General features: G+C 56.3%; 1 protein-coding gene across 1 annotated transcript; it reads left to right on the top strand.

Annotated features, from left to right (window-relative positions):
- Positions 1–7809: 7809 nt before the first annotated feature.
- On the top strand, positions 7810–17067 carry SPARC (secreted protein acidic and cysteine rich). The gene is made up of 10 exons (XM_035559643.2): positions 7810–8008; positions 13260–13329; positions 13584–13634; positions 13918–14002; positions 14434–14555; positions 14768–14888; positions 15006–15139; positions 15379–15527; positions 16033–16181; positions 16336–17067. Exons 2-10 carry the CDS (start codon positions 13273–13275, stop codon positions 16362–16364), a joined length of 897 nt encoding a protein of 298 aa, XP_035415536.1. The 5' UTR covers positions 7810–8008; positions 13260–13272; the 3' UTR covers positions 16365–17067.
- Positions 17068–26243: the final 9176 nt, after the last annotated feature.

Raw genomic sequence — 26243 nt, 5'->3', positions numbered from 1 at the left:
GGATGCTGCGGCCCTAGAGGTGATGTTGTTGGAGCTTGGCGGCTCTCTATAATGGAGAACACCCCGACAGCACTGTTTGCATTTATATTTCCTTTTTTTTTAATTTTTTAATTTCCCCTCTTCCCCTGACCGGTGCTAAATGCCTGTGCCCTCCCAGGAGCAGCCAGCAAAGCAGGCGGCTCGGTGGGAACCGTCCAATTTCCAGGGCAACCGGGAGAGGACTGAGTCCAGCGCTGTCCTCGGCTCACAGTGCCGCTGTTATTTCTCCACGGTTTCCTCTCCATTTGCTTTCTTAATTCAGCCTTTCCTTTGCCAGGGGAGAAGCCAAGAAAGCAGCGGTGTGGCACATCCAGAGGCCTTCCCCGTGGGCTTTACAACTGCTGGGGGATTTTTAGCTTTCCAGTTTCAAGAGCAGCCTTCCGGGCTTGCCCTGCCCTGAGGTCAAAATGTGTCAAAGCACGGTCAAAACAAGAGCAGAGGAAGCCAAGAGGGCAGCTCCGACCCCTTACAGCTCTGCACTGAGTTGCTGGCTGCTCACCAAAGGCACACATGAAGACAGGACGAGGTTCCCCGGGTAGGGGTCACCACCCTCTGCCACTAACACACGCCACCCATGGCCACCTCCACCACAAGCCTGCTGGGGACAGCAGGACTCGCAGTTATTGTGCTCAAAGACCAGAAAGGGGGCAAACTCCCACCACACCCAGTGCCCCCCATCTCAGCCGAGTGTCTCCGATCCCCTCCTGCCATCCCTTCCCTTCCCTCCTTCCTGGCAAATCAAGGCCATGGCTCCTCCGGACGAGACCTCAGCCTGGGTTGTGGGTGCTCAGCTGTCCCCCAGGCAGCTCAGCAGGGAGCCAGAGCTAGCAAGAGGCCAGCAGAGCTTCCCTGCGGGCCACCGAGAGCACCACTGATCCTGAGACAGGGGCTGGAAGAGCCACGTCCAGGCACAGGCAGCTGGGCACAACCCAGCACCGCTCATCGCCCAGAAAACAATAGGCAGCCCAACCCAACCCAGAGCGGGAGGGCTTTAAATTCACCCCCAGAAGGGGAATAAAGTAAAAAGCCTCCAGCTGTTATCTGCAGATTTCCAGTCCCAGCAGGAGAGCTGCCGATTGATTGCTGCCAGAGAAGCAAATTTGCTTGTGGCTGTGGATGGAAACGAGAGGCAGAAGTTCCCTACTGAGCTCAGGTCCCCAGCAGGGCAGGGCTCAGCCCCACAGAGTGTGGGGCAGCTGGGGAGGGGGCGGCCGTGCCCCACGGAGCGATGCCAACCCCACAGAGCTGGTGCTGGCTCCCCAGCACAGCTGGGACCGAGCTGCAGAGGCAGCTCCGGGGGGAGCCGTTGGAGCCGGGAAGGAAATGTCTGCCCCCAGGAGTCCCTCCCTTCCTTTCCTCCACGCACAGCTGCAAGGAGCGATGTGGGGAGGTGTCCCTTCCCATGCAGGCTCTTCACCCACGCTTTCCAGCCAGAAGCAGCACAGACTATCTCCATAATGCACCACCCGTTGTGCCTCCTGGTTCATGGCTGGGCACCTCCAGAGGGGGACAATTCCTCCACCATCCCGGTTGGCGAGGAAGCCATTTCCCTAATTTCCCAGTTTCCACTTTTTCCTCACAAGTGAGCAACAGACTTTTTGGGATCTCCATGCCATTAAAAATCTTCCCCGTTAACCCCATTAATAAATGCCAGGTGAGCTCTCCCCCGGGGTGATGCGGGCAGGTTGGCACAGGAGGGAGGACGCAGTGGGCACCTTTGTGCAAGTCTGAAATTAAGGAGCTGGGGGGTTGACATCAGCAATGCTCTTTTTTTTTTTTTTTTTTTCCCCCCATAAATGAGAAGATTAAAAGGGAGTTCTCCAAATCTAATGCTTCATGTTTTCTTCAGCTGTGCTTCCGGCCCCCCATCTCCTCAAACAGCTGCTGAGACAGACAGACACGGGGCATGCGGCGCGGGGAAACGCTGCTAATTTTAGTAGAAGGCCCCAAGAGAGGGGCCGAGCCCTGGGCCAGGCAGAGGATGGAAAGTCACAGCGCTTGCTCGGGGCCCTGCACAACCTTGCTATTTCGGGGCTGACCACATCCCACCTTGCCCAAGGCCACAGGCATGGAGCAGCCCCAGGCCCTCGCGCAGCTCCCCTGCTCCTGCCAAGCCCTGGCCAAGGCGGGTGGTGGTTCTCCAAGGGAAGTAAACATGTTTCAGGGCTGAACTGAGATCCTTAGAGCTCATCACACAGGAGAAATGACCGAGGAGGTATTTTCTGCATATGTCCTCACATGCAGAACAGAGCATCCTGCTGTGTTTTCATCCAGCTTTGGGGGTTGTGTCCTCTCTGGTTTCTTTTACTTTCCGATCAGTGAAATCCTGACAAATAACTCCACACAGATGACGGAAAAGATTCCTCCAGCAACTGGTCCTTGCAAGGGGCAGACTATTTTTGCATGTCCATAGAGGTCTGAATTGCTCATGGTAGGGAGATTTTAAGGGACCTGAGCTCCTCAGGGTGGTCAAGGGAGTTCACAGGGGCTCAGAAATGCTCTTGCAGACAATTTGGAGGGAGCCAGCAAGCAGAGATGATGCAGAGGTTGGCACTTTCGCTGTTGGTTTTGGCCTGGGGAGGCTGCAAGCCCCTGCTCCATGGCCGCAGTGACGGGGCAGAGCTGGCGGCGCTCCTGCTGCTGCTCCTCGTTGCTGCCTCGCTGCGTGCGCTGTGCCCAGCTCAGCCATTCCCAGGACTGCCACGGCTTCTGTGTCCAAATCCCAGGAGTCATCATGGGCTAAAAGCCTGGAGAGACTGCTACCATCCTGTCCTGCTCCAAAGCATTTCCTACTGTCTCCCCTGCATCGTCTTTGCCTACTCCTGAGCCGACCTGTGCCTGGATTTTCCTCTGTACGGGACCATCCCAAATGCGTTCTGCCAAAATCAACCCCGTTTTGTCTCCTCCTGTGAGGGACACCCTGTTTTCGGAGCTTCCTGCACCTGGCGCCTGCCTCGTTCGCCTGGGACACCTCAAGCCGGGGCTTGTTCTGCAGCAAGCTCTGCTCAAGCAGAAAGAAATGTCAGAGCAAAAGTCAGAAAACTGCAGAAGGAGGGTTAATAGAAGGACAATAAAGTCTCATTCTTCAGCCTCCATGAGGAATTGTTAAACTTTATGGACTTTCATTTAACAAGCAGCCCAACCTCCCCTTCATCAGCGTGCCTTGCCCTCCCGCAAAACTATTTTTCCCTGCTCCTCTTTGCCTCCCGCAGTGCAAAGCCCAGAGCAAAACTGGCCATCACTTCAAGCCTGTGCCCTCAAATGAGAACCCAGATTTTCTACGACAACCTCTCACTCATGACCCGAAAAAGCAGAGGCAGCTGGCCCCGGAGACCCGCCTGCCTGAACCTTGTCCTTCGCCTTTCTGGTCTTTTCCTTGCTGGTGGTTATTGTCGCTGCTTCCCTGGCACTTGGCTGTCCTGGGGCAGGCAAGGCTTCAGCTGGGCACTGCCCCCAGGGCAGGCTCTAGGAGAGCCAGGCTGTGTTTATCCTTGTGAAGGAGCTGCCACTGCAGGCTGGGAGCTTCCCTCTGTGTGTCCCAGGGGCTCGAAGGTGGATTCCTGTTTATTTCCTCAAGTAGCTCTATTCATAGCCTTCAAACGCTGCCAAGCCGCATCTGTCAGGACCGAGAGGACTCAAAAGTGCATCTTAGGTAAACACTGCAGCCAAGGTGGGACTGCCCAGCTTTAACAGTGCTTGCTGCCCTTCTCCCCCAGAAGCCTTATTGCATTCTCTGCACGTCACAGGCACATCTCCATCGCAAGGTCCCGAGCAAAGGAGAAGCTGGGCTGAGACATCAGCCTGCAATTCAGGCACACAACAGGAAGAAATGCACAACAGCCCCCTGCGGCAAGGGAGAAGTCCTTCTAGGGAAGGCAAGGAGGCCCTTTGGATATTGGGGATCTTGGCCATTCCCTGTGCTCAGTGCAGGGGTACAATGAGCAAGGTGGGGGACAGCTCTCCCTTGGCATGAGAAGACCCTTCCACCGGAGGCTCTGGGTGTGAGAGCCTGCAGACAGCACGGAAAGATCGAGGTGTCCCGCGGCGTCCCAGCTCCCAGGCCGTGACTCACCGTGGAGCCACGCACAGCTGGGCTTCTCCCCCTGCCTGCAGGCCTCTGGCTGACAGCTGATAATCCGCAGTGCCATGCACCCCTCCTTCTCCGTCTGCTTCCAACAGAGCCAGAGCCCTGCCCTCCTGCGTCGCCCCTCCGCGGAGCTCAGGCTCTCTGGGACTGGGCACGGGGAGAGACCCCGGTGGGTGCTGCCTGCTCCCCCTGGGCCAGGTGTCGGTGCTGTCCCTGAGCCCACAGGGACAGTCTCAGCCCACCAGGGAGCAGCCCATGCCCCACGCAGGGCAAAGCCGGCCACCTCGCCACCTTCCCAGGGCAGTTTGGCTTCGCCCTGCCCGGTTTCCAGCCCTGAACAGCAGCCACACACCAGCTTTAGTGCACGTTAAGAGAGCACGCTCTTTCTCCCTCTGATCTCCTTCTGGAAAAAAAGAACAGGAACCCTCCCGTGGGACCTGCTGACATGCCTCTGCCTTTTCTTTTTCGCCCACCCCACTCCCCTTTCTCCGAGCTGGCTGCCAGTCCCCAGCCATGCCCCCTCCCCGTGCCACCGCGGTGTGCCAGGAGCTCGGCCGCACACCCCTCCATGACCACTCAGTAAATGACGTTCCCACAGCGGTTCCAGGGCATCCTGTTTATTTATATGAACTTTGGGTTCATTGTTTTGCTGTAGGGTTCATCGGCAATTAATGCAAGAACATCCTCCTCTCCAAAATCACGCCCGAGAGAATCCTTCCCAGGGCAGAGAGAAGGAAAGGCTCCTTGCAGCGACTGATTTGTGAGTGGGAGACAGCAGGGCTATTATTCCCCACTTGTATTACCTCCACCAAGCTGCTCTCTCACATTTTTCTCCTTCTCTTAGAGTAAAATTGTTCCCCTTTTGGGGAGCCCCCAGGTTTTCTTCAATGTGTGAGCCCAGGTCTGCCCAACTGGGCTTAAAGCAGGATGAAGTTGGATTTTGCACTGGGGTTAGCTCGAGTTCAAACCTCAGCCTGCAAACCTCTTGGCCTCGCTGCAAACTGAGCTCAAGCCCCAGGGGTCTGGCACTGTTTGCTGCCTCCAAAGGCAGATTTTGGGCAGCCACCTGAGCAGGCAGCGAGTGGCAGGGTCCTGGGCGCAGCAGTGTCTGACGCACCTGAGCTGGACCACGGGGTGGGAGCGTGCTGCAAAGCCCTGCCAGTGCTGCAAGGGGTCCTGGGGCTGGGGACACCCCTTGGACCATCACCTGCCCAGTTCCTGAGCTTCGGAGGGCAAAAGATGCCCCCCTAGCATGTGTGAGGTCTGTATTTTCCCCTGGCACACTGACATCCAAATTTCCTCTTTGACAGCCCCGCTAAGCCTTGTGAGCATGGAGAGGGCTTTCCAGGACTCTTTATTGCGAGCTTTCCGTCGTTTCTGGAGCTGCTTAAAGCCTCTGAAATTAAAGAGCGGGCCAGCCACTGCAGCCCTTGCTTCCCCCTCCCCGCACTCCCCCTCCAACCCTCAGTGACACTGCAGAGCCTGCCAGCAGCACGTCCCCATGCGGGAGCTGCCCCCTGGGTGCGATGTGTCTGGGGGCCCCTTCCCCTCCCAGGCACCCCCAGCAGGCAGGGGGACACCAGGACCCCCCACACCAGCACTGGGACATCTCCAGATGTGACTGCACCCCTGCAGCAGGCTGCTTGCCGCTCTCACCCAAAAACAGGCTTTAAGCCGCCACGTATGTAAAGAAATCCCTGTTGTAATTACCCTCCTGGCACTGCCGTTTGTCTGAGCTATTAGGAGAGGGCTTAGCTTTGGGCTGCAGCTCAGAGCACTGAGCAATTGCCACGTTGTCAGTTAGAAAAGACGTGGTTTCTTTTCTCTTGCTTTTTTTTTCCTCCCTAAAATTTTTTCCAGATGTCTCTTTTTTTTTTTTATCCCCCTTCGCAGAAACAGCTGTACAATTTCAATGTGAGCCGTGACTAATCCAGCGCAGAGAGCATTCACCTCCTCGGGGTGTGGATCCAGCACATGGAACTGGGACTGTGGGGGGATGTGTGGCCTCTGGAGCCAAACAGGACCTACAAAAGTGATGCTGAGCTATGCTGGGGAGCTGTGGACACTTGGAGCGGGAGGAGAAAATGCTCCACAAGTGGTTCTCAGCACATGGACACAAGGTGTTAGGCAGCATCGCCACGCTGTCCTCAGCATGCACCAAGATGGTCGTACTGGGACCTTTTGGGATGGCTCTGTGGGGACAGAAACATCCACATAGCACTTGGGGAAGGTTTTTGGATGGCGTGCAGCCAGGTAAAGCAGGCTGCTCGTGTCCTTCCCTGCCGGCCTCCTGGGCAGCCCGACTGCAGATATCCGCTGCCTCTCTGGGAAGTGGCGATGGTGACACAGTCCCTCCACTCTCTCCTTCTTTCCCCTCCCCTTTTCCTTTTGGTTTTGTTTATTTTTTGTTTCTATTCGGCCATACGGATGTTTATGCTTACATCTGCTTCTTTCACATGCAGAAGTGCCGTGAGGCCAGAGGAGGGGCGTGCTGAAGAAGAGTTGTAAGTCATGAAGTCACAGGCATCCTACAGAGCAAGGAGCCAGAACAGCCTGGCAGGTCGTGGCAGGCCAGCTCCTCTGCTGGCATCCAAATCAGCAGCACCATCAGTGGGAAGAGTTAGGCACCAGGTCTGTGTCTCAGTCCTTCTCTAAGGTAGTGCGTAATCACGAGGAACGGACCCAGGCAGCCGAGACAAAATGTGATATTGCATTTTATTATGGGGGTCCTTCACCCGGCTGGCGCCCAGACTATTTGTCCCTAAGTCACTGTCCTTCCAGCCACCCCTGGAGAGCTCCCTCACCTCCCCTGGCGGTGTGACATGGCCGGCGGGTCACCCTGGCCCACCACGGATGGGTGGCAGGTCGCCAACCCACCCGGGGGGGTCCCCGATTCCAACAATTTGACAGCCTTGCTTTTTGGCTGCTGCTTTTGATTTTGGGGGCTCATCCTGAGCACAAAGGGGAGCAGATGGGAAAAGCCACCTCCAGCTGGCTTTTGCTGCTTGGCTGCCTCTGGCCAGGCGGCTGCTCCAGCTGGGTTATAGTCTGCAAGGTCAAAATGCGAGGTGATATCTGCGGGGACCAGGGGGTTCAGCCAGCACAGTTCCAGGACACGGGTTTTGCTCAGTCAGCCCAGGCTGCTCAGATCTGCTGGACGATAACCACGGCAGAGACCAGAGTGCTGAGGAGCTTTTCTCCAAGCCAAGCACTTCCCTGCCCACCGGGAGCTATTTCAGACGTCATCCCTCTCCGCACTCTGGAAAACGGGGATCATTCTTTCCTCTCCCTTCCCGCAAGGCAGTCCCAGAGGGCAACAGCATTAGGAGAGAGGAGCAAAGGCTTCTCCCTTCCTCTGCGTCCTCCTGAGGATGGAAAACACCAGCTCAGGGACCAATGTGTACCAAAACGACAGCATTTATTGGTCTAATTGCAGCAGGCTGTGGTGCTCGGAGCTGCACAAACCGACGAGGGGACGTGGTTTTCCTCCCTGCCCTCCGGTGCCAGAGCCAGAGACACAATAAGCTCATTGCAGCAGTGCAGGGCAGCGGCAGGGGGGTCTTGGTCCCTGTAAGACCCTTCAACGACAGCCCTGCTTGATTTCTCTGGTCTGCCCTCGGCACCAGGGCCGTGCCCCTGCCTGTATTTCGGGCTCAGAGCCGGGAGGCGGGTGGGGACAGCCCACCGGGGAGAGAGGGAGAGGAAGAGACTGATTTGGAAAGATAGCGAGGAGGAGGAGGAGGAGGAGGAGGAGGAGGAGGAGAGGCAGCAGGAAACCCAGCCCACACTTTGCCTTCCTGCTGCCTCCTTCTAAAACCCGCAGATTCCTCCAGCCCTCCCCAGCGCCTGAAGTTTCCTCAGCCCTGCTGCCAGGACTGCGAGGTATGGCCGGAGCCCCTCTCGGTCTCCTTCGTGCTGCTGCAGCTCCTGCTCGTGGGGATCCTCGTGGGGACCCCAGCCCTGCAGCCCTCCGACCCCAGCGAGCGCCTGCTGCTCGCCCCGTGCCTCCCACCCCGCGCAGAGCCTTCGGGGACCCTTCCTGCCTCCTTCTCTTGCTCCTCTTTGCAGCTTCCCAGCTCCTAACCTGTTACTCTATTTCACTGCCAGATTGCCAGCTTTAACGCTTTGGGGTCACCTGGCCATAAAGCTTCAATTGTTTGCCCTTCTCCCTTTTTTCCCTCTGGTTTTTGGGTTGTTTCCTTAGGGAGATGCGCTAGACCGAGGTCCAGGCGCATCCTGCACGGCAAACCAGATCTGGTTACAAACCCGTCCCCACCATGCACAGCCTGGGGTGTGCAGGCAGGTGATGTTTTACTCACCAGAATACCTAGGGGAAGAACAAAAGGGTTGTCAGCTTTATCTCAGCGCAGCCGCTCTCATTTCTCCTGCGAAAAGAGGAAAAAAAAAGACACTCGGCTTTTTGTTCCAAGCAGGCCGAACCCATTTCAGGTCCCGCTCCCCGGTTTGTTTAACTCCAGCTGATAGCTGGTGGAGAGAGAGACAGGAGAGGAGGAACAAAGCTTTTTTTTTTTTTTTTTTTCTTTTTTTTTTTAAAAAAAAAATGTGCAATAACATGGGATCAGTTGGACACAGCTGCAGAGCCAGGCAGAGGAGCCGTGGGCTCTCTTCCTTTAAAGGCAGCAGCTGGCTTTGCTGTGCCGGTGACGTGCTGGCAGCCTAGCCCTGCTCTTTGTGTCCCCCCCCATAAGAAATCTCTGCTCTTCTGTCCGGCCGACGGAAGGAAACCTCGCAGGCTGGGGGCTCGGCTCCCACCGAGGCAACACTTTCACATCGGAGGGAAATCGGGGGCACCGGGAAGGTCGCCAGGACTCCGGGTACTCGATCACTGCCACCATGAAAGAGCCCAAAAATTCTTCTTCCCCACCCCAGAGACAAAAATAAATCGCAGCGGTTTGGGAGGGTGGGCCAGGGAAGTTTTTCAGTGGAAATAAAAGGCTGTCGCGCCCCGCGCAGCTGTTAAAAGCCAGGCTATTGTCTGCCACATAGGCAGGAGCAGGGATGCGGGTGTTGACGGGAGGGGGAAGAGCAGAAATAAACTTTTCAAACTTTTTGCAAGCCCCTCCTTCCCCTCTGCTCTTCCATGACTCAGCCCCGGAGGAATGTCGGCTCCCATGGAAACCCTTTCTGGGTCCTCTGCTCGGATGGATGTCGGGGCTGTTATCGCTGGAGCGGCTGTGGCAGGGCGAGTCCTGGGAATGCTTTGAAGATGGTTTGCATTTTTGCAGCGTATTTAGCAGAAGGTTTTTTTTGCTCTCCGCTTTGTGGAGCTGTGCCTCGGTGGGAGATCAGCTTTCGGTCTGCCCCGGGAGCCAGAGGGACCCGCTTGCACCTGGCACACGAGCATCCCGGCTCCTTTTGGCACTGCCCCACGGCCAGTGGGAACAAAAGCAGCAGCACAGGCAGGGCAGCAAAATGCGTTATAATTTCCCCTTCTGACTGCGGTCTGCAGGGGCTCCCCGTGCTTGCAGCCCCCGTCTCATCCATGCACTCCTGGTACTGACTGCACTGCTTCCCATTCTGGGTGCAGTTTGCAGCCTGGGCAAACTGGGACAGCTTTGAGCCAGCGCACAGCTCCACTGGTACGAGGGCTCTTACCACTTTATTAGTAAGTTCGGTAAAGACCTGGTGTACTTAGAAGTGCCATCACAGCGGCTCCAGTCACTCCTTGCCAGGTCCATGGGGTAACAGGGTGCAGATGTCTTCAGTGACTGCACAGAAATATGTGGCGGGCAGAATTTGTCCTGTTTGCAAGTGTGTGCATGAGCTGAAGGGAATTTCTCTCCCAGCCAAACCCACCTCAGCTCTGTGACCCCAAACACCCTATGTGAGTGCAGGGGGACCCCGCAGGTAGCAGGGACAGCGCTGGCGCCTGCCCAGCCATTGCTGGCTGTCCCAGTCCCCTGGGCCCTCACACAGGCTGCCGTGCCATGCAGGCAGGGGCCTGCGGGGTGCTTTCTGGGTTCTGGCGCACACAACTCATCTTTCAGACCAGATTTCCAACCGAAATCAGTTGGCGAGGTAAAGCTCAGAGGGTCCTGCTTGCACAGCGAGCCCAGGGCTGGGTGGTGGGCTCACAGCCCTCGCCTTGTGTCCCTGTGGTGGCCACACTTTGTGTCACCACCCTGACAGCGAGACATGGGAGGGTTTTTGCCCCGCCGTTGCCCACTTCTGACCATGGTGGGAGGCCGGGCAGCAGCGGAGGCCGCCGGGATTGTCCTGTGCCTCGCAGCAGCCTCGGGGAGGAGCTGGCAGAGGGGCCAGGCAGAGGCTCCTCCCCACGCTAACGTGGCATCCGTGGGGCTTATGCAACCCTGGCCAGGGCCAGTGCCACATGGGCCACGCTGCTCCATCCAAGGAGCCTCCTCCGGAGGCTGCGCTGCCCGGCCCTTGCCCGCCTCCACCCGCCAGGGCACCCAGGCTGGGCTGGAGGAGACAAAAGGGACCATGGAGAGGCATTAACAAGAGCCACTAGGCCGTGTTTACACAGCAAGTGGGAGCCGAAGTCCCCACTTAGGATGCAAGTGGGGTCAAGTGTTGTCCGGGCTGTGGGGTCAGCTCGCTGCGGTGTGTGCCCCGGGCAGGGAGCTTTGCCCACCAGCACCCAGGGCACATCTGCTGTCCTGGGGCGAGCCGGTGGCGGCCTTTAAGTGCTGAGGGGGCTTCTCTCAATTTTAGCTGGAGTTTGGTTTGGGTACAGCGAGACCTCCCCCTGCACCCCCTCAGTAGCCCAGCCAGAGCAGCACTATTGCTCCACAGCTGCTGCAAACAGCTTCAAGCTCATTGTGGTGACAGCTCCCAGGGAGCAGCCCAGCTCCTGTGCCAACACCCCAGCCGTGTTAGGCCTTGCGTGCCGCTGACAGCCCCGTGTGCCTTCTGCCCGGCATGTTCAGCAGCCCTCTCTGTGCCCAGGGTGTGCAGGTCTCCAGTGTCTTAGAAAGCACTGGCTCCTGCTGGTACCTGTTGGCAGGTAGCATCCTCTTGGACGGCAGGACCATGGCAAGGAGGGAGTCCTGCAGCAGCCACTTACTCTGTGTGCTGGGGCAAAGCTGCGTGCAGGGCTCCTGAGCTGTTATTTCAGGATTTTTGGCCACCGGACATTCAGGAAAGACTGTGTCCTTGCAAAGCAGCCAGGGTCTCACAGACACTGCAATGTCCTCTGCGCACAGCCTCCGAATCCAGGAGGATGTTGTTTTTCAAATAAACTTATTTTCCTATCTCTGGCATGAGACAGCGCTGCAGGCTTGTTTGCTCAGACTCTTTCATGCTCCTTCACCCTCCAAACACAACATCGGCAGCTCCAACTGTCTGCTGGCTCCTGGCAAGCATGGCATTCTCTGAGCCCGGCTCACTGCATGCAGACTTGGAAACTTAGGTATTTTGGGGCCTGGGGAAATGATCTGAGAGGGCCTTGGTCTGGGGTTGGGTTCTCCTTAATGCCACCTCCCATGTGCCCATGCCCTGCCCTCTGCTCCCAGCTGGGCTCTGCTGTGTTTCTGCCCACCGAGCACCACCGAACCTTAGAACAACTTCCAAGGCAAACAAGCCCCTTGGGGGAAGCCCAGGAGAAACCTCTACAAGCCAGGGGATGGCAGCGAAGGAGGAAATGGCCAGATTCAGTACTTTTCCACCTCCTCTCCCTGCCCCCAGAAAGCCACCTCACCAGAAGGGAAGAGCCAGTGATCCCAGTGCAGCTCCTGGCAAACGCCAGGAGGCTCTCAGCAGCTGCCAGAGCCGATAAAGGCGATGGGATGGGATGGCACATACCGAGTGGGAGCAAACAGGCTCTGTCCCCCATCCCCACACATCCCATATCCCCCCCCGCAGCAGTCATCCCCACCAGCCCCGTGCTCCCAGCTCCCTAACATCCCAGGGTGAGCCGGGTCTGGGTGATGCTGCGAGGCTGGAAGGAGGATTTCAGCCTCTGCCTGGCTGAACACAGCTAATCTAGGTACTGTGTGTCCCAGCGGGGCAGCATTGTCACATTTTATATCCAGAGGCCATCCCGCACGGGGAGGAGGCGAAAGGATGCTTGGAGCACCTTGCCCAGCACCATCTGTCCCAGCAAAGCCACCCGCCCTCCCGTCCTTGTCCCCGCAGGTGGAGAGGAGGAGGACGAGCGGAAGGGAGCAGGGGGAGCCTTGGCAGGAGGACAGACCTCCTCCGGGGGGAGTTTTGCTCTCCCAGCAGGCGGAAGGGAGAAGGCGTCCCGCTGCCCTGGCTGGCAGGGATGCCGCCGGCATATTAAGCACCCAGCTGAGCTCCTCGCTGCCCTGGCACAGAAGGGCTCCATCCTGCCAAACAGGAACCGGGGCGGGGGGGGGGGACACACACGGGGTGGTTTCACCAGCTGCAGCTCTCCTCCTGGCTCGCATCGCAGCCTGGGGTAGCTGGGCTGCTCACTCATCCTGCACCATCCCTGAAACAGCCCAGGTCTGGAGGGTGCAAAGTCCTCCTCCTCTTGGAGCTCGTCCCCCAGCAGGATACGATCCTGAGGTGTCCTGGTGCCCTCCAAGCCAGCCTGGGGACCATCAGGTCTGAGCAGGAAAGGGAGAAAGTGTATTAGAAACCCCACATCTGGGGATGCCGGAGATGGAAGCCTGGTCCCTGCCGCCCCTACAGACCTGTGTCCATGTGAGAAGCATTTTTAAAGGGATTTAATTCTCAAGCTGACAGTCTCACTGTCTGTCTGTCCCCTTTTTCCTCTTTCCACTTCCATTTTTCCCCTGAGTAGCAAATAAAATGGTGGAGTTTCATTGCCTGTACCTGGGACTCGTATCAGGGGCTTTTAACATGACTTTTTTTTTTGGCCAAAACAGCTCATGTGAAGGGAAGGGGAACTGCCATTTTGACTGCAATTTTCCTAATGCATCCTGGAAAGCTACGGAGATCTCACCCCCACCTTCCCATGTTGCAAAATCAAAAGAATTTGCCTTGAAAACAGCATTTGGCTTAAGGTTTTGGCTAGAAATGCCATCATGTGGGGCTGCAGCGCTGACCAGACAAGGCAGGAAATGGAGAAAACCTTCTCTGCGTGTCTGACTGCCGGCCGTGAGCTCAGCCCGGAGCTGAGTGACCTCCTTCCTCACCCCTCCTCTTCCTCTCCTTTATTCAGGGTTTGCTGAAAGATGAGAGCCTGGATTTTCTTCCTTCTCTGCCTGGCAGGCAAAGCCCTGGCAGCTCCGGTAAGTAAGGGAGCCAGCAGAGCCTCTCTGCTGCACGGGACGTATCCAACGCCCGATGGATCTGTCGGGGAATTTCTTTTCCAATGAATAAAACCAGGAGCCCACACGGGAAGCAAAAAGTGGCTTCACCTTTTTGCATGGTCCCCATGGGATGGGGAAGTAGGGGAGAGGAAACCCGAGGGTGGCCCTGGGATGTCGCCCCAGTGGGACCGTCGTCCCCACGGGCCCCAGCTCACGGTCCTTTTCCCCCGCAGCAGGAGGCCCTGCCCGATGAGACAGAGGTCATCGAGGACCCCACCACAGAGGTAGGTGGCCCTGCTCCTCCTCAGCACCCACCCCTCGTGGCACCCACCACCCTGGGGAGAGCAAAGGGCTCAGAAACCTCCCATTCTGGTGCTCTGGGAAGCCCCGTGGTGGCAACCAGCGGTGCTTCTTGGGTTTCTTCCTCCAAATACCAGTGGCTCTCTGGAAGAAGCTCTCCCATCAGCTCTTCCAAAGCATCCCCAAGGCTCGCGGGAGCAGCAGCAGTGGGGGGCTGCCGGGGCTGAGCTCTGCGCACCCCACCACGCGCACTGTCCTCTTTTGCAGGAGCCTGTGGGGGCAAACCCCGTCCAGGTGGAGGTGGGGGAGTTTGAGGAACCCACAGAGGATGTAGAGGAGATCGTCGCAGAGAGTAAGTCGCTTTTTCCCTGCCCTGCACCTTTTGCCCTCTGGAAGTGGGGGACTTTCCTTCCTTCTGTGGGTGGGGGACCTTTAGGCACCCCAAACAGTGAGGGGCTCCTTTGGGAAGGGTGCAGCATGAGCACAGTGACATCTGAGATGCGTGTTTAAAAGCCAGGGAGGTACAGGACTTCTTCCAGCACTCGATTCTCCACAGCACAGAAAAACTATTGCAATGCATGGCTACAGAAAGGAGCCCAGGAATAGTCCGAGGGCTAATGTGGGCTCCTGGACACCCTCACATATTCCCCATGCAGGGAGAGATGGTTGGGGCAGCCCCTGTGCTGTCTCTGCCTCCCTCTGTGCTGGGAGCCCCGGGGTGAGGCCAGCTCACGGGAGGCGGGGACGGGGCACCCCCTGACCTTGCCCCCTGCCCTCTCCCAGACCCCTGCCAGAACCACCACTGCAAGCACGGCAAGGTGTGCGAGGTGGACGACAACAACTCGCCCATGTGCGTGTGCCAGGACCCCTCCAGCTGCCCGGCCACCTCTGGAGTCTTCGAGAAGGTGAGGGCAGAGGCTGGGTGATGGGGAGGGACCCTTCTGGGACACCGCTGGCTCCAGAGCCGGGCAGAGCCAGGGTGGCAGGTCCTCACCTGGCCTCTGCTGGTGGTGACCAGGGAGATGTTTTCTGCCCTGGGGAACAAGTTAAACTCCACTTTTGGGGACACTGCCGGGGCTCACGTGCCCCTCACACGGCACCTCCCCGTCCCACGCAGGTCTGCGGCACCGACAACAAGACCTACGACTCCTCCTGCCATTTCTTTGCCACCAAGTGCACCCTGGAGGGAACCAAGAAGGGACACAAGCTGCACCTGGACTACATCGGGCCTTGCAAATGTAAGTGGGGCCGTTCCCTTCGGGGAGCACGGCTCCCCTTGCCCGCGGGCTGAGGGAGAGCAGAGGTTTAGGAGGGGTGGCAGGATGCTGGTGCTGAGCGCGGTGCGTGGCTTCCAGTCATCCCCGCCTGCCTGGACACGGAGCTGACCGAGTTCCCCCTGCGCATGCGGGACTGGCTGAAGAACGTGCTGATCACCCTGTACGAGCGCGACGAGGACAACAACCTGCTGACCGAGAAGCAGAAGCTCAAGGTGAGGGCTTGGGGCAGGAGCCCAGCAGCTCCTGGGCATGTCCACGTGCGCCAAAACTCCTGCACGGAGACTTTCTGGCTCCCAAACGCCAAACCCAGCCCTGGGTCCTTCAGGCTCCCTCCGTGCTCCCGGGGATCTCTCGCTCGCAGCCCTGCAGAGCAGACCTGCAGGCACCCCATGCGAAGCCCCCCGGCGTCCCTTTGTGCCCCCCTGCCCCTGACACGGCCCTCCCACGGCAGGTGAAGAAGATCCACGAGAACGAGAAGCGCCTGGAGGCCGGCGACCACACCGTGGAGCTGCTGGCCCGCGACTTCGAGAAGAACTACAACATGTACATCTTCCCCGTGCACTGGCAGTTCGGGCAGCTGGACCAGCACCCCATTGACGGGTGAGCATCGGCGGGGCAGGATGGGGCCCCACCAGGTCCCCTTCCTGCCCAGGTGGCACAACCAGGGTGGTTTGGGGGCAGCAGGAGTCCAGGAGATGGGAGGTGAGCTCCTGTGCAGAAAGAGGGGCGTCCCCCAGCCCCAGCCGCTCCCATCGCCCTTGGATGCAGTTTGTGTCTTCTCAGATTTACCGTCAGATGAGAGTTCCCTAAAATATCTTCATCCCAAGGCCCCGGGGATAACTGCAACAGCTGAAATAGCAGCTGCTGGCTTAGAGCTGGGCGTGGGTATGGGGATGCCCCCGGGGAGGGGGCAGCCGGCGAGGACCCCCAGCCCCATGCTATTTCGTGATTAACGCAGCCCGATGCAAGGGCAGACACCCCTCCTTAACCTCCACTACGGCCACTGGTGGATACTGGGAGGGATACTGGGATACTGGTGGGATACTGGGAGAGCGGCCCAAGCCAGGGGGAGGGCTGGGGCGCTGACCCTGGGTGGCCCCGGCAGGTACCTGTCCCACACCGAGCTGGCCCCGCTGCGCGCCCCCCTCATCCCCATGGAGCACTGCACCACCCGCTTCTTCGAGGCCTGCGACCTGGACAACGACAAGTACATCGCCCTGGAGGAGTGGGCCAGCTGCTTCGGCATTAAGGAGCGTGAGTATCTGCCCGCCCGGGCAGGGGACACCCCAGAATTTCCCCCCGGGGATGCAGCAATGGTCCTGGGTGGGGGGGAGCAGGGGAGGGGGATGCAGGAGTGACCCCGGCAGCATCCATCCCCTAACCACGTTTCCCTCTTTTCCTTCCACAGAGGACATAGACAAGGATCTTGTGATCTAAACCCCCAGCTTCCTTCTCCGCTGCCAACTTTGTCTCGTTTTAACCTTCCCACTTCCTTCGGTTTTTGAACCGCTTTCGTTTTGTTTCGTTTTCCACGGGAACAAGGTGCTAATATAGATCTAAACGTATGTAGTATCGGTGCTAAGAGAAGTAACAGCCCTTCATAGCCTAACCCGTTACCACTAGATTACCCACCTGGCTCTTTCCACATGCTCTCACCAGCCCTTTCTCTCCCCGACGTGCCTTTACGATTGACCTACCCTGTTCCTGGATCAAATGCCCACTCTGTATCCGCCCTCGGACCGACTCCTGTTATCTCCTTACTAATGGCACGTTCTCAGACACACGGCACGGACACAAAGGTCTCAGCTGATTCACTGCCCGAGCCTCAGAGCCAGGGGATGTAGGCAGAGGGGGCTGTCAGGGCGGGTGATGTAGTGGTCACCCAGCTCCTGGTAGGGGGGATGGAGAGGGGTGAGGAAGGCATAGAAAGACAGGATTTTGTTCTGAGTTGTTTTTTTTAAATCGTTCCCAGGGCTTGAATTTAACAATCATTGGGCACCAAAAAAAAAAAAAAAAAAAAGGGCTAATCCAAGAAACAAACAGGAAAATGCACAAAAAAAAACAAAATAAAAAAGTCATCCCATCCTGTAAAATCCCCTCAAGAAATAAAGGTTTGAAAGTGCTACGTGCTTTACCATTACTCGATGATTGTACTGCTCTTGTGTTCTCTCTGCTGCAAAGGGGAGATGTGGTGTGGACGTGGGTGCTCGCGGCTGACCCCGCTGGTGCAATTCTGCTGTCGCTGAGATCAAGCCCTTGGCTCCCCAGGTCACGGTGCCCACCTCTGCCTCGGTTGCTCTTAAATTCCAGCCCTGTTCTCCCAGGGAAGCTGTGCTGGGCTTGGAGGGGACGTTTCTGGTCGGAGGGGCGTGCTTGCCACATGGATGATGCGGTGTTTTTTCCTGATGTGGATTTTTGGGTTAAAGGATGGGTGGGAGGGAAGGGAGAAGTTATTTGGATTCTGCTTTATAGAAAGTGTGCAGACAGGAGCGAAGGGATGGTTAAGTCTCACAGGCTGAGATCTCTTTTTTTTTTTTTTTTTTTACCTCTGAATGTTCCCTGTGCCTTATATTATTAAATTCTTGCCACAGTGTGAGCAACCTGATGAGTCTCTGTAATAAAAAGTACTGATTTGAAACACTGACACTAAACAAGCGTGCGATGTCCCTCTGTTCCTTTCCACCCCGACCGGGGGGGGTCGCACATGGGTGGTGCAGACACAAGACCCCTGTGCTTTGGGCTCCAGTCTCAGGGCTGACCTCCGTGATCCCAAAGTCACCAAATATTGAGGGTCTTCATCAGGATTTTCCGTGCCTATGGTGAATGCTTAGTTCCCTCAATCTAACCATCCCCAAAAAAGGCATTAATGCGAAAAAAACGTGGCTCGGGAGAGAAGATGGGCTGGGGCCATTTGTGTGGAGTCTCGGAAGGGCTGCATGTGCCTTGGGGACCCACCGTGTGTCAGTGCTGCCGTGCAGGAGCACAGGAGCCACACGGCTGTAACGTGCTGGAGCACCAGAGGAGCACTTTGCAGAGTGTAACAACAACAGAGGACTTTGGGGGGTGCTAAATCATTACCAAATAGAACAAGCTTGGAATAGAATACGGCTTGGAATAAGCCGTGCAGTCCTGCTAGCCATCTACATAATGATGGGGAAACTGAGGCAGGGTTCCTCCTGGCTGCGTGTACGCCAGTTCTGCACCCCTCAGAACGGGCCCTTGCTCATGAGGACATGGCCATAGGTACCAGGAGGGATCTGGGGGGCTGCACTGACATCCCATAGCTCAGGGTGCTCCTGCTGCTCACAGCACTCAGCTACGGGGGACTGGATGGGGAACGTGATGGATCGGATGGGGAATGAGCTGAAGCAATTCAGGCAGACGAGGTCACTGTGGCAGCAGGCACAGGTACTCGCACTGCTCTTGTGTTTGGTTTGGGAAAGCTAGTGCCCAGAGGGGCTAGGTGAAGGGTGCTGAGCAGGCAGGCACACAAAGAGCCCCAACCCTGAGCCCCAGGGCTCATCCCACCACGCTGCCCACAAGTCCCACCCGCCAGCAGGGATTCGGCTGAGGGAACACAGGGTGACCAGCAGGGACCAGCTGGGAAGGCAAAGGGATCCAATTCCAAAGCTGCATCCCATCCAAGAGGACGATGCTCATGTCTGGCAGAGCCCCAAGGGCCCAGCTCCGTCGAATTACAGCGCAGCTGTCCTGGCTTTGAGGGAGCATCGGGAGGTTGCAGCTGGGCTGCTCCTAACCCTTACAGGGTCACAGCCTGGAGCATCAAGTCGCTGGAATTTCACTGCCTTGAGGCAAATGCCATGCGCGGGGTTACATCAGGACCCGAGGAATAAGTTGGCCTTTTTAAGCTTTCAGACCTAGACGGTCAGCAGGGTGGAAGAGAACAGCCCCTGCCCTGTTACAGCTGAAATTGAGCCTTTCAGTGCCTGCTCAGCAGTAAAGAAACTCGACTGTACTTTCCAAGTGGAAAATCTCCCTGTGGTCAGTGCTGACTGAGGACACGGTTTACAAACTTGAAAAAAGGAAAATAGAAAAATCACAGCGAGCGCTGGATCCAAAGGCAGCCTGACAGACACACAGCCTGCCCGAGTGCTGCAGTGCCTTCGCAGGCAGGGTTGGTTCGCTCTGTGGGTTCGGTGGTGGTCCTCGGGGCAGCAACACAGAGTGCTGAGCATCATCCTGCCTGCCTTCGTCAGAGAAAAGATGGTAGTGACAGAGTTGTGTGGAGATTAGTGCTTCCCTGTCTCCTTCCCTGAGCCTTGCTTTTACAAAAACAGCAAAAAACGAACAAACAAACAAAAAAAAAACAACAAAACTCACTGTGGCCTAAGTGCTGCATTAAGTTTTGTGGCTTAAATAGTCAAGTGCAGGGGAAGCAAAGAGGTGACAAGCCAGGGTCACTGTGGCTGCTCCAGTCACGCTCCTACAGCTGCCCGGACTCCGAGGCTCACACCAGGAGATCCATCTGCCTCCGCTGAACGTGCTGCTGGAAACCCACTGGGTTAACCCCCTGCCCTGCTCCAGTTTGCTGAGCAGCTCCTGAACCCCATGTATCTGCTGTGTTCTTTTCTTTTGGGCTGAAGCCTTACGGTCTAGAGGACACGTGTCTGATACGACCCCCTGCTTTATGTTTTGCTGCTCAGCCCGCCTGGCTCAGTCCCACTCCCTTTAATTTTTGAACCTAGTGGCTAGCGATTGTTTGATTCAATGGGACATTAAACCTTCAAAGACATCGTGTTCCTGCAGGCTGAGCACAGACAGAGGAAGCACACACACGTGTGCACAGATACTTCGCTGCACAGCAATGGGGAGGTCCAAAAAGAGCTGGGCTGGGGCTGCCTCCCAGATGCTCTGGTGCCAAGGGAATTACACAGTGGGTAATGACTTGTGCAGGGGACTGTGGTGTCTGCATTGGCCATGAAGAAGTTACACTACTTTCTATTTCATGGCCTACCACATACCCCACAGCTTTTTCCCAATTAAGCCCACTTACCTTCAGCCTTGGTGTTTTGCTTCCAAGAATCCCATAAACTCTGGGTCTGTGATTCTTAGGAAACGACTCGCCCCGGGTCACATTTTTATGTGCATTCCATACATTTTTCTTAATTTCATATTCCTTTTGATCGCTGCTTCGGTTGGACCAGAACAGTTATACATGCCTCGTGTTACTTCTTGCCCAAACACCTCGCTGATCGCCTTCGCTGCCTGGGCTCTGGAGGCTTTGCCACAGCCTCTTCCTGAAGCATCTGCTGCTGGATGCAGAGAGGGATCGAGGCAGACTTTGGTCTGACCTGGTCCTGCTGCTCTTCTGCACTAATTGCACCTGCAATCATGGTCTGTCTGCCTGGGCTTGAACGGCAGGATGCATCCTGTGGGTCTCCTGCCATTTCCTCTTGTTCGCCGTGCCCCTAATGAAATCCTCACCTTACCTGTGATCAGAGGATCCCCCATCACTCGGGATCCAGGTTTTAGCCCCAGTGCAGATTTTCATGCCCTTCAAAGAGCTGCTGTGCCCAGCAGCTGTCCCACACTGCTGTGCCCAGCCCTCCTCCTGCTCCTCCTCCTCCTCCCTCTGCCCCCAGACCCCATCGCCACCAGCCCAAGCAGCTGCGGTGCCGTGGCAGTGAGCCCCTGGCTATTGAAGCCAGCATCCTCTGGATGGGTCATCCACCCAAGGGTGCTCAGTCCTACCTTGTAAAGCTGGATGTTAGGTGGGGAGGAACTCTTCTGCCCCCTTCCTCATCATCACTGGGTGCAAGCACTGAGCTCTGATCCTGGCTCCCCTTTCCCCCCACCCTGGAGCTTTCCCTGTTTTTTTTTTTTTTTTTTTTTTTTTTGCCTCCAGCCGTACTTTAACATGTGTGGGCAAAACCCAGCCTCCTGAATGTAACTCGGTTCAAGGCAAAGGTGTCAGGGCACGTTGTTTTTGGGAAAGGAGGAATGGGTGAATTGCTGGGGGAAGGCCAGCCTTGGGCTGCCGAGGCTGGGAGAAGCCTGGTTTCCCTGCTGGCCCGTCTGGGAGGGTCTGGAGCAAACCCGGGGAGGAGCTGGCGAGGGACGGGCCGTGCCAGGCAGGCACAGGGGCAGAGGCAAGACCCTGGCTGCAAAAGGCTCCTTCCACGAGAGTGCCAAAGGATCCGCAAAAGAAGTGGATGAACTCCTTTTGGCTTCCCCTCAGCTGCTGCTTTTCCAAATGCCTCTTCATTCCTTCCGGGTGGGAGAGCAGAAATCTTTCCTTTGTGTGCATGCAGAACAAACAGAAACTGCCGTGTTTAACACACTCGTGCACCAACACACACACAAATCCAGGTCCCCAGGTTATCTGCCAAATTTCCTCTCCTCCTTCGCTGCCCTGTCCCCTCTCACTCATCTCCCCGTGCTCAGCTTATCCTTGCAGGGCCCCCTTTATCCCAGTCTCTGTTACACCACAACAAAGCCGGGTCCATGGGGCTGTGAACTTGCCCACCAGCCCCATGGCAGCTCAGGGGCATCCTCAGCCTGTCTTCTCCTGAGCCCACAAAGGGGGATCAGAATGCCCTAAACAATCTATTGAAAATTTGTCTTCCTTGCACAACCCAGAATTAAGCCATGCCCTGCTTTGGAAGTGGTGAAATGATGATCACACATGATCATCACTGAAATGATGATCATTTAACCATTAAAAAAAAGAAAAACAACAAAACAACACCACACTTCAAAACCTCCCACTGGCTTTTACGCTTTTCCAGTTTTGCTCACATTGCTCATTTCCAGTGCCTCCCATTTCTCCTGACCCTGGTGAAGATAAGAGCCCTTCTGGCACAGGGAGGTGTCCACTGACCAAGATCTTCATCTCTTTATTTACTTTCTCATCCATCCACGAGAAGCCAGGCTTTGGTTCTCTGAAGGACCAGCCCCTCGGCGCTCCTGGAGACTCATCTGTAGCGACAACCTGCACAGATGCCCTCAGCAGGGCTGAGCCGTTTGCGGGAGGGCGTGCTGATTTCTTGGTGGGAATCCAGGGAATGATCTCATCCTAGGAAGGAAGCCAGAAATCACCATCTCCACCAGGCAAATTGCGGTGTTGGCTCCACGGACAGCCCCGTGCTCTCCGCAGATGGTCTCTGGTCCCTCTCCACCCCTCGGTCCCACCTCCACATTCTCCAGCTTTGATCCCTCGGCAGGAGCACCCACAGCTGCTGTCACCTCTGTGACTTGCCGAGCTGCTGTCAGAGCCACTGCACCACCGAGCATCACCTGGACATCTGGCTGCTTGGCCAGAGAAACAGAAAAACAGACCAGTGGTTGAGCAGCAAAGCAAATGACAAAGAGCCTTGCTGGCCCTGGCCCACCTGCCTGCCTCGCAGCACATTTGACTTGTTCCCTTTGCCCCACCATGCAGCCTCTCCTGCTCCTCTCAGTGTTCGTCCCGCTAGAGAGATCGTGTCTTCGTTCTTCTGCATGCTCATCACCTTCTCTTTCCCCCCACCAGTCTGTGTCTCCATCTGGTTCTTCCTTGCAGGCCACGTCCCATATTCTGTTTTTCCTCCCCATTTCAGTGCCTCGTGCCCCAGCCACCCATTTCATACACCTCACCTAATTGTTTCACTCCACGTCTTTGCTGCTGACAGCCATACCCCTCACCAGGATCCCCTTCCAGTTCCACCCCAAGCCCACCCCCAACACCCTCCTGCCTGCTCCCAGCTGCACCCCTGCCCACCTCCACCCCCAGCCGTGCCTACCTCTCAGGAGCCTTTCCAGGCCCACGTCGTTCATCCCTCCTGTCTCCGGGCACTGCAGGGAAGCGTGGAGCCACCAGAAAAGCTTTTCCCTCCCGAGAGAGACCAGCCTGCCCCAGGTCCCCTTCCCAGGACTGCATTACCAGCCGGAGGAGTGCGGTACTCAAGACGGGTGCCTCCCTCGGGTGGGAGGAATTGGAGCCCCTGAGCGACGGGGCTGGAAAGTCCTGGGGACCTCCCACTCTCCCCGGAGAGCCCAGCGCATCCTCTGCCGAGCACGACGCGGCTTGCTCTCTGTTTCTGTTTCCATCCTTTGCAACACCTTTGTTCACAGCAGAGTTCAAACTGCTGAAGGATTTATAAGACCGCAGCAAACAGCAAGATGTAACACCCAAATGGGGCTTTAATTACCGTCATGAACAGCCATCCAAAAAGAGAGGGGGACTGCTGGGCTCTCCATGGGTATAATTCCCTGTTAATGTGTTTGGGTACATCCCTTCCCCCTGCATGTTTGTATACCAGTGCATGAATTTACCTTTGAAGGTTTTACAAGAATGTGTAATCTTCATCTTTTATGTGTTTCCATATCTTTTCTCATCTCGATTAGCAGGAATATTCACTCTTAGTCACGTTCATACCATGCCATGAAAGGCATCTGTGCACATATATGGAGAAGAGCGTAAAATGGTGTTTACCAACTCAAGATGTATTTCCACATAAACAGATAACGCACAAATCTTCTGCTTTAGCACCCTGCAAAGGTGTTTTGAGATGTGTGCGTGTCCATGTATTTATTTTGTGTACTTTTTGTAAACTACACATTTCTTTACATGCACAACTTTGGCGTTGTTTTCTCTGTCACTGGTGTCAAATGCTCACATCCGCGCTGCTCCCCTGCCAACCGGCAGCAGATGCCAGAGCCTCGGCCTGCTGGCTGCTGAGCAGAAGCGAAAGCAGAGATGTCAAGCCCCGGTATATTTTCTAGGTCACTTGTTTTATTTACACCACCTACCCGAGGTTAACACAGGATGCCCAACCAGCTTTGAAGGCGATCCCCTGGTCCTGAAACCACCCAAACATCTATGTTCCTTTCCCTGGAATTACCTCTGCCTTCAGAACTGGCTCTCATCAAAGCCTCTGGCAGGGAGCAGACTTTCCCCCACCTCCAGCTTCCTGAGCCTCACGCAGGCCCACCTCTCCCTGGATTAAAAGTTTCCTCGCACGCTCAAAGCAGGCTCTCCTGCGTAACACCACCACCTGCTGCCACTTTACACCCTTTTTTTTTTTTTGCAGCCCGTACATGCACAACTTGACAACAGATACAGACTTTGGGCAGGTACATCCATGGTAAGAGTTCACAGGATTTGTCCGTCTGGTGCTTCTGTGCCTGCTGACAACCCATGCTCTAATTGCCTCGCTGCTCCATTCCTGTATAAGCAAGGGCGAGCCGTGCCCCTGCTGTTGTCGTTCCCGTGTTCCCTACAGCCATCCTGTCCTCCCGTAAATTTGGATGGAAAGACTTCGGAAATTATAAACCACAAGGTAACACAGAGGGCCCTTCCAGCGTAGCTGGCAGTCAGGTAAGAGGCTTTCTTTCCCCTGTCCTTAATGATCTCAGGCATTTAGAGACAGATAAACCAGAGAGATCAGCACTTGTCCACGGATTGCCCTCTTGGGGCAAAGAGCAGAAGAATTTCAGATCCTGCAGCCAAGAAGCAAACATCCCTGCCATGGCACCGGGGGCTTGTGTCCATGCCGGATGTGCTGGACCACATTTGGCCAGGGTTTCAGAGCCAATCCCAGCCAGGAGGTGTGCCAGCTGCTGCAGAAAGCCCTCCTGCAACTCTGGCTCAACACATAGGTATTTGGGAGCCAAGGCCTGCCCCTCACTTCTTACCAGCCCTGGCTCGAGGTGCTCACCCGATGGATGTCCTCCTTCCCAGGATTCACAATGAGACCCCCAGTGCGTGCCACAGCTCCTGTGCCCCTGCCCAGCCCTGATGGGCATTAAACAGAGAGACAAGGGGTGGCTGACAGACAGAGGGACAGGCACCTCTACCAGCAGCACGTCACTTAGCGACTGGCAGGCATGCCGAGAAGAGAGAAGGCTCAGGATCCGTGCCCTGGGCCCAGAACAAGACGTGACATTAAGGATCGCCACACACCATCGCTCAGGGGGACTCTCAGCTGAGCACAGCCACAGCCAGGCCCTGGGACACCCGAGGAATTACCCCTCCCTCGTTGGGAAACATCCGTGTGATTTGCATAGCAGCAAACTGTTGCCCAACAGCCATACCTGGCTGCTCGGAGCCATCCCACACATGCACACCGAGCCTCCATGCCAGGACTGGCCAACGGAGAGCAGAAGACCGCGGCCACCATCCATCCTCCTGCCTGCCTGCAAAGCTTGTGCTGAAGCTAACCAGAATGCAAGGATTCCCACGGCTGGTCAAGGAACAGGTTATTTCCTAATTCCTGCTCTACTGGTGCTTGAAAATCCTCATTTCAAGGCTTTTACCCCTGTGATTCAATACCCAGGATGCTCAAGCTGTTTGTCTGCAGATACACGTCCAATAAAGATGTCATTTACCTCTTTGCCAATGATGAGACAGGCTCAGACCCCAGTGGTGAGGAATAACCTCATGCTCTGAGGACACATGACGCTGATTTGTCATGAGAGCAAGCCCCAGGTTTTGTCCTCCTTTCCTTTCCAGCTCAGCATGCACCCTGAATTACTTATTTTGCAATAAGAGAAATTAATATCAAGAGGATGCAGCATACAGAAGATGCTCCCCAGGTATCAGGGAAAGCCCTCACAAGGGCAGAAGGATCCCAGTCACCAGCTCAGCTGCCCAAAACACAGGCAGCCCCTCCAGAGCCCCTGTGTGCGAGCCCTTAGGTCAATGCCCTGTGACAAGGTTGCCCAACACCTGGGCACCTCTCCTAATCTCAGATCTCTGCTCTCAGCTGCATGGGAGCAGTGACAGCGCAGGACATCCATGGAGAAGGCTGGGATGCTGAGCAAGAAGCCAGTTTGCGCCAAGGCAAAAGTCACACACGCTCCTTTAAGCCCACAGCCCAGGATGCTCTGGAGCCCAGGCAAAGTGCCCCTGTGCTGCTCTGTGCCCCCTGCCAAGCCCACTTCCAGCACGTATCTGGGCACAAGTCAGCTGGGTGATGAAGGCTCCTCCATGGAGCTTTCTCCAGGCAAGTCCTTAGACGTCTGGGAAAAAAAAACCTAGGGAGAGCTTCGCTCTGGGTGGCACCCGCAGGAGATAATTGCTGCCGGATAATTGCCTGGGGCCAAGGAGAAGTGCCTGCATCAGCAGGGCAGAGCTGTTCCCCAGGTACCCCGGTTCCTTTGCATCCACATCTTCCCTCTCCAAACTGCACCGAGCAATCAGTGCAAGAGCATCCAGCAGCCTTGGAGCATGGTTAAGGGAGAAGGGCTGAACTGCAGTGCCAGCGAGGACAGCTGGCTGCCCTAAGGAGCAGTTTCCCCCCATACAACCACACTCCCCCCTCACCTGGTGCCCCCTACTTCTCCCATGAGTCCTGTTTTTCTCCTGCAGTTTGC

Source organism: Cygnus atratus, chromosome 14 (assembly GCF_013377495.2).
Source record: "Cygnus atratus isolate AKBS03 ecotype Queensland, Australia chromosome 14, CAtr_DNAZoo_HiC_assembly, whole genome shotgun sequence".
In the NCBI taxonomy this organism is placed as follows: domain Eukaryota; kingdom Metazoa; phylum Chordata; class Aves; order Anseriformes; family Anatidae; genus Cygnus; species Cygnus atratus.
This window is presented reverse-complemented; position numbering and strand designations above follow the sequence as displayed.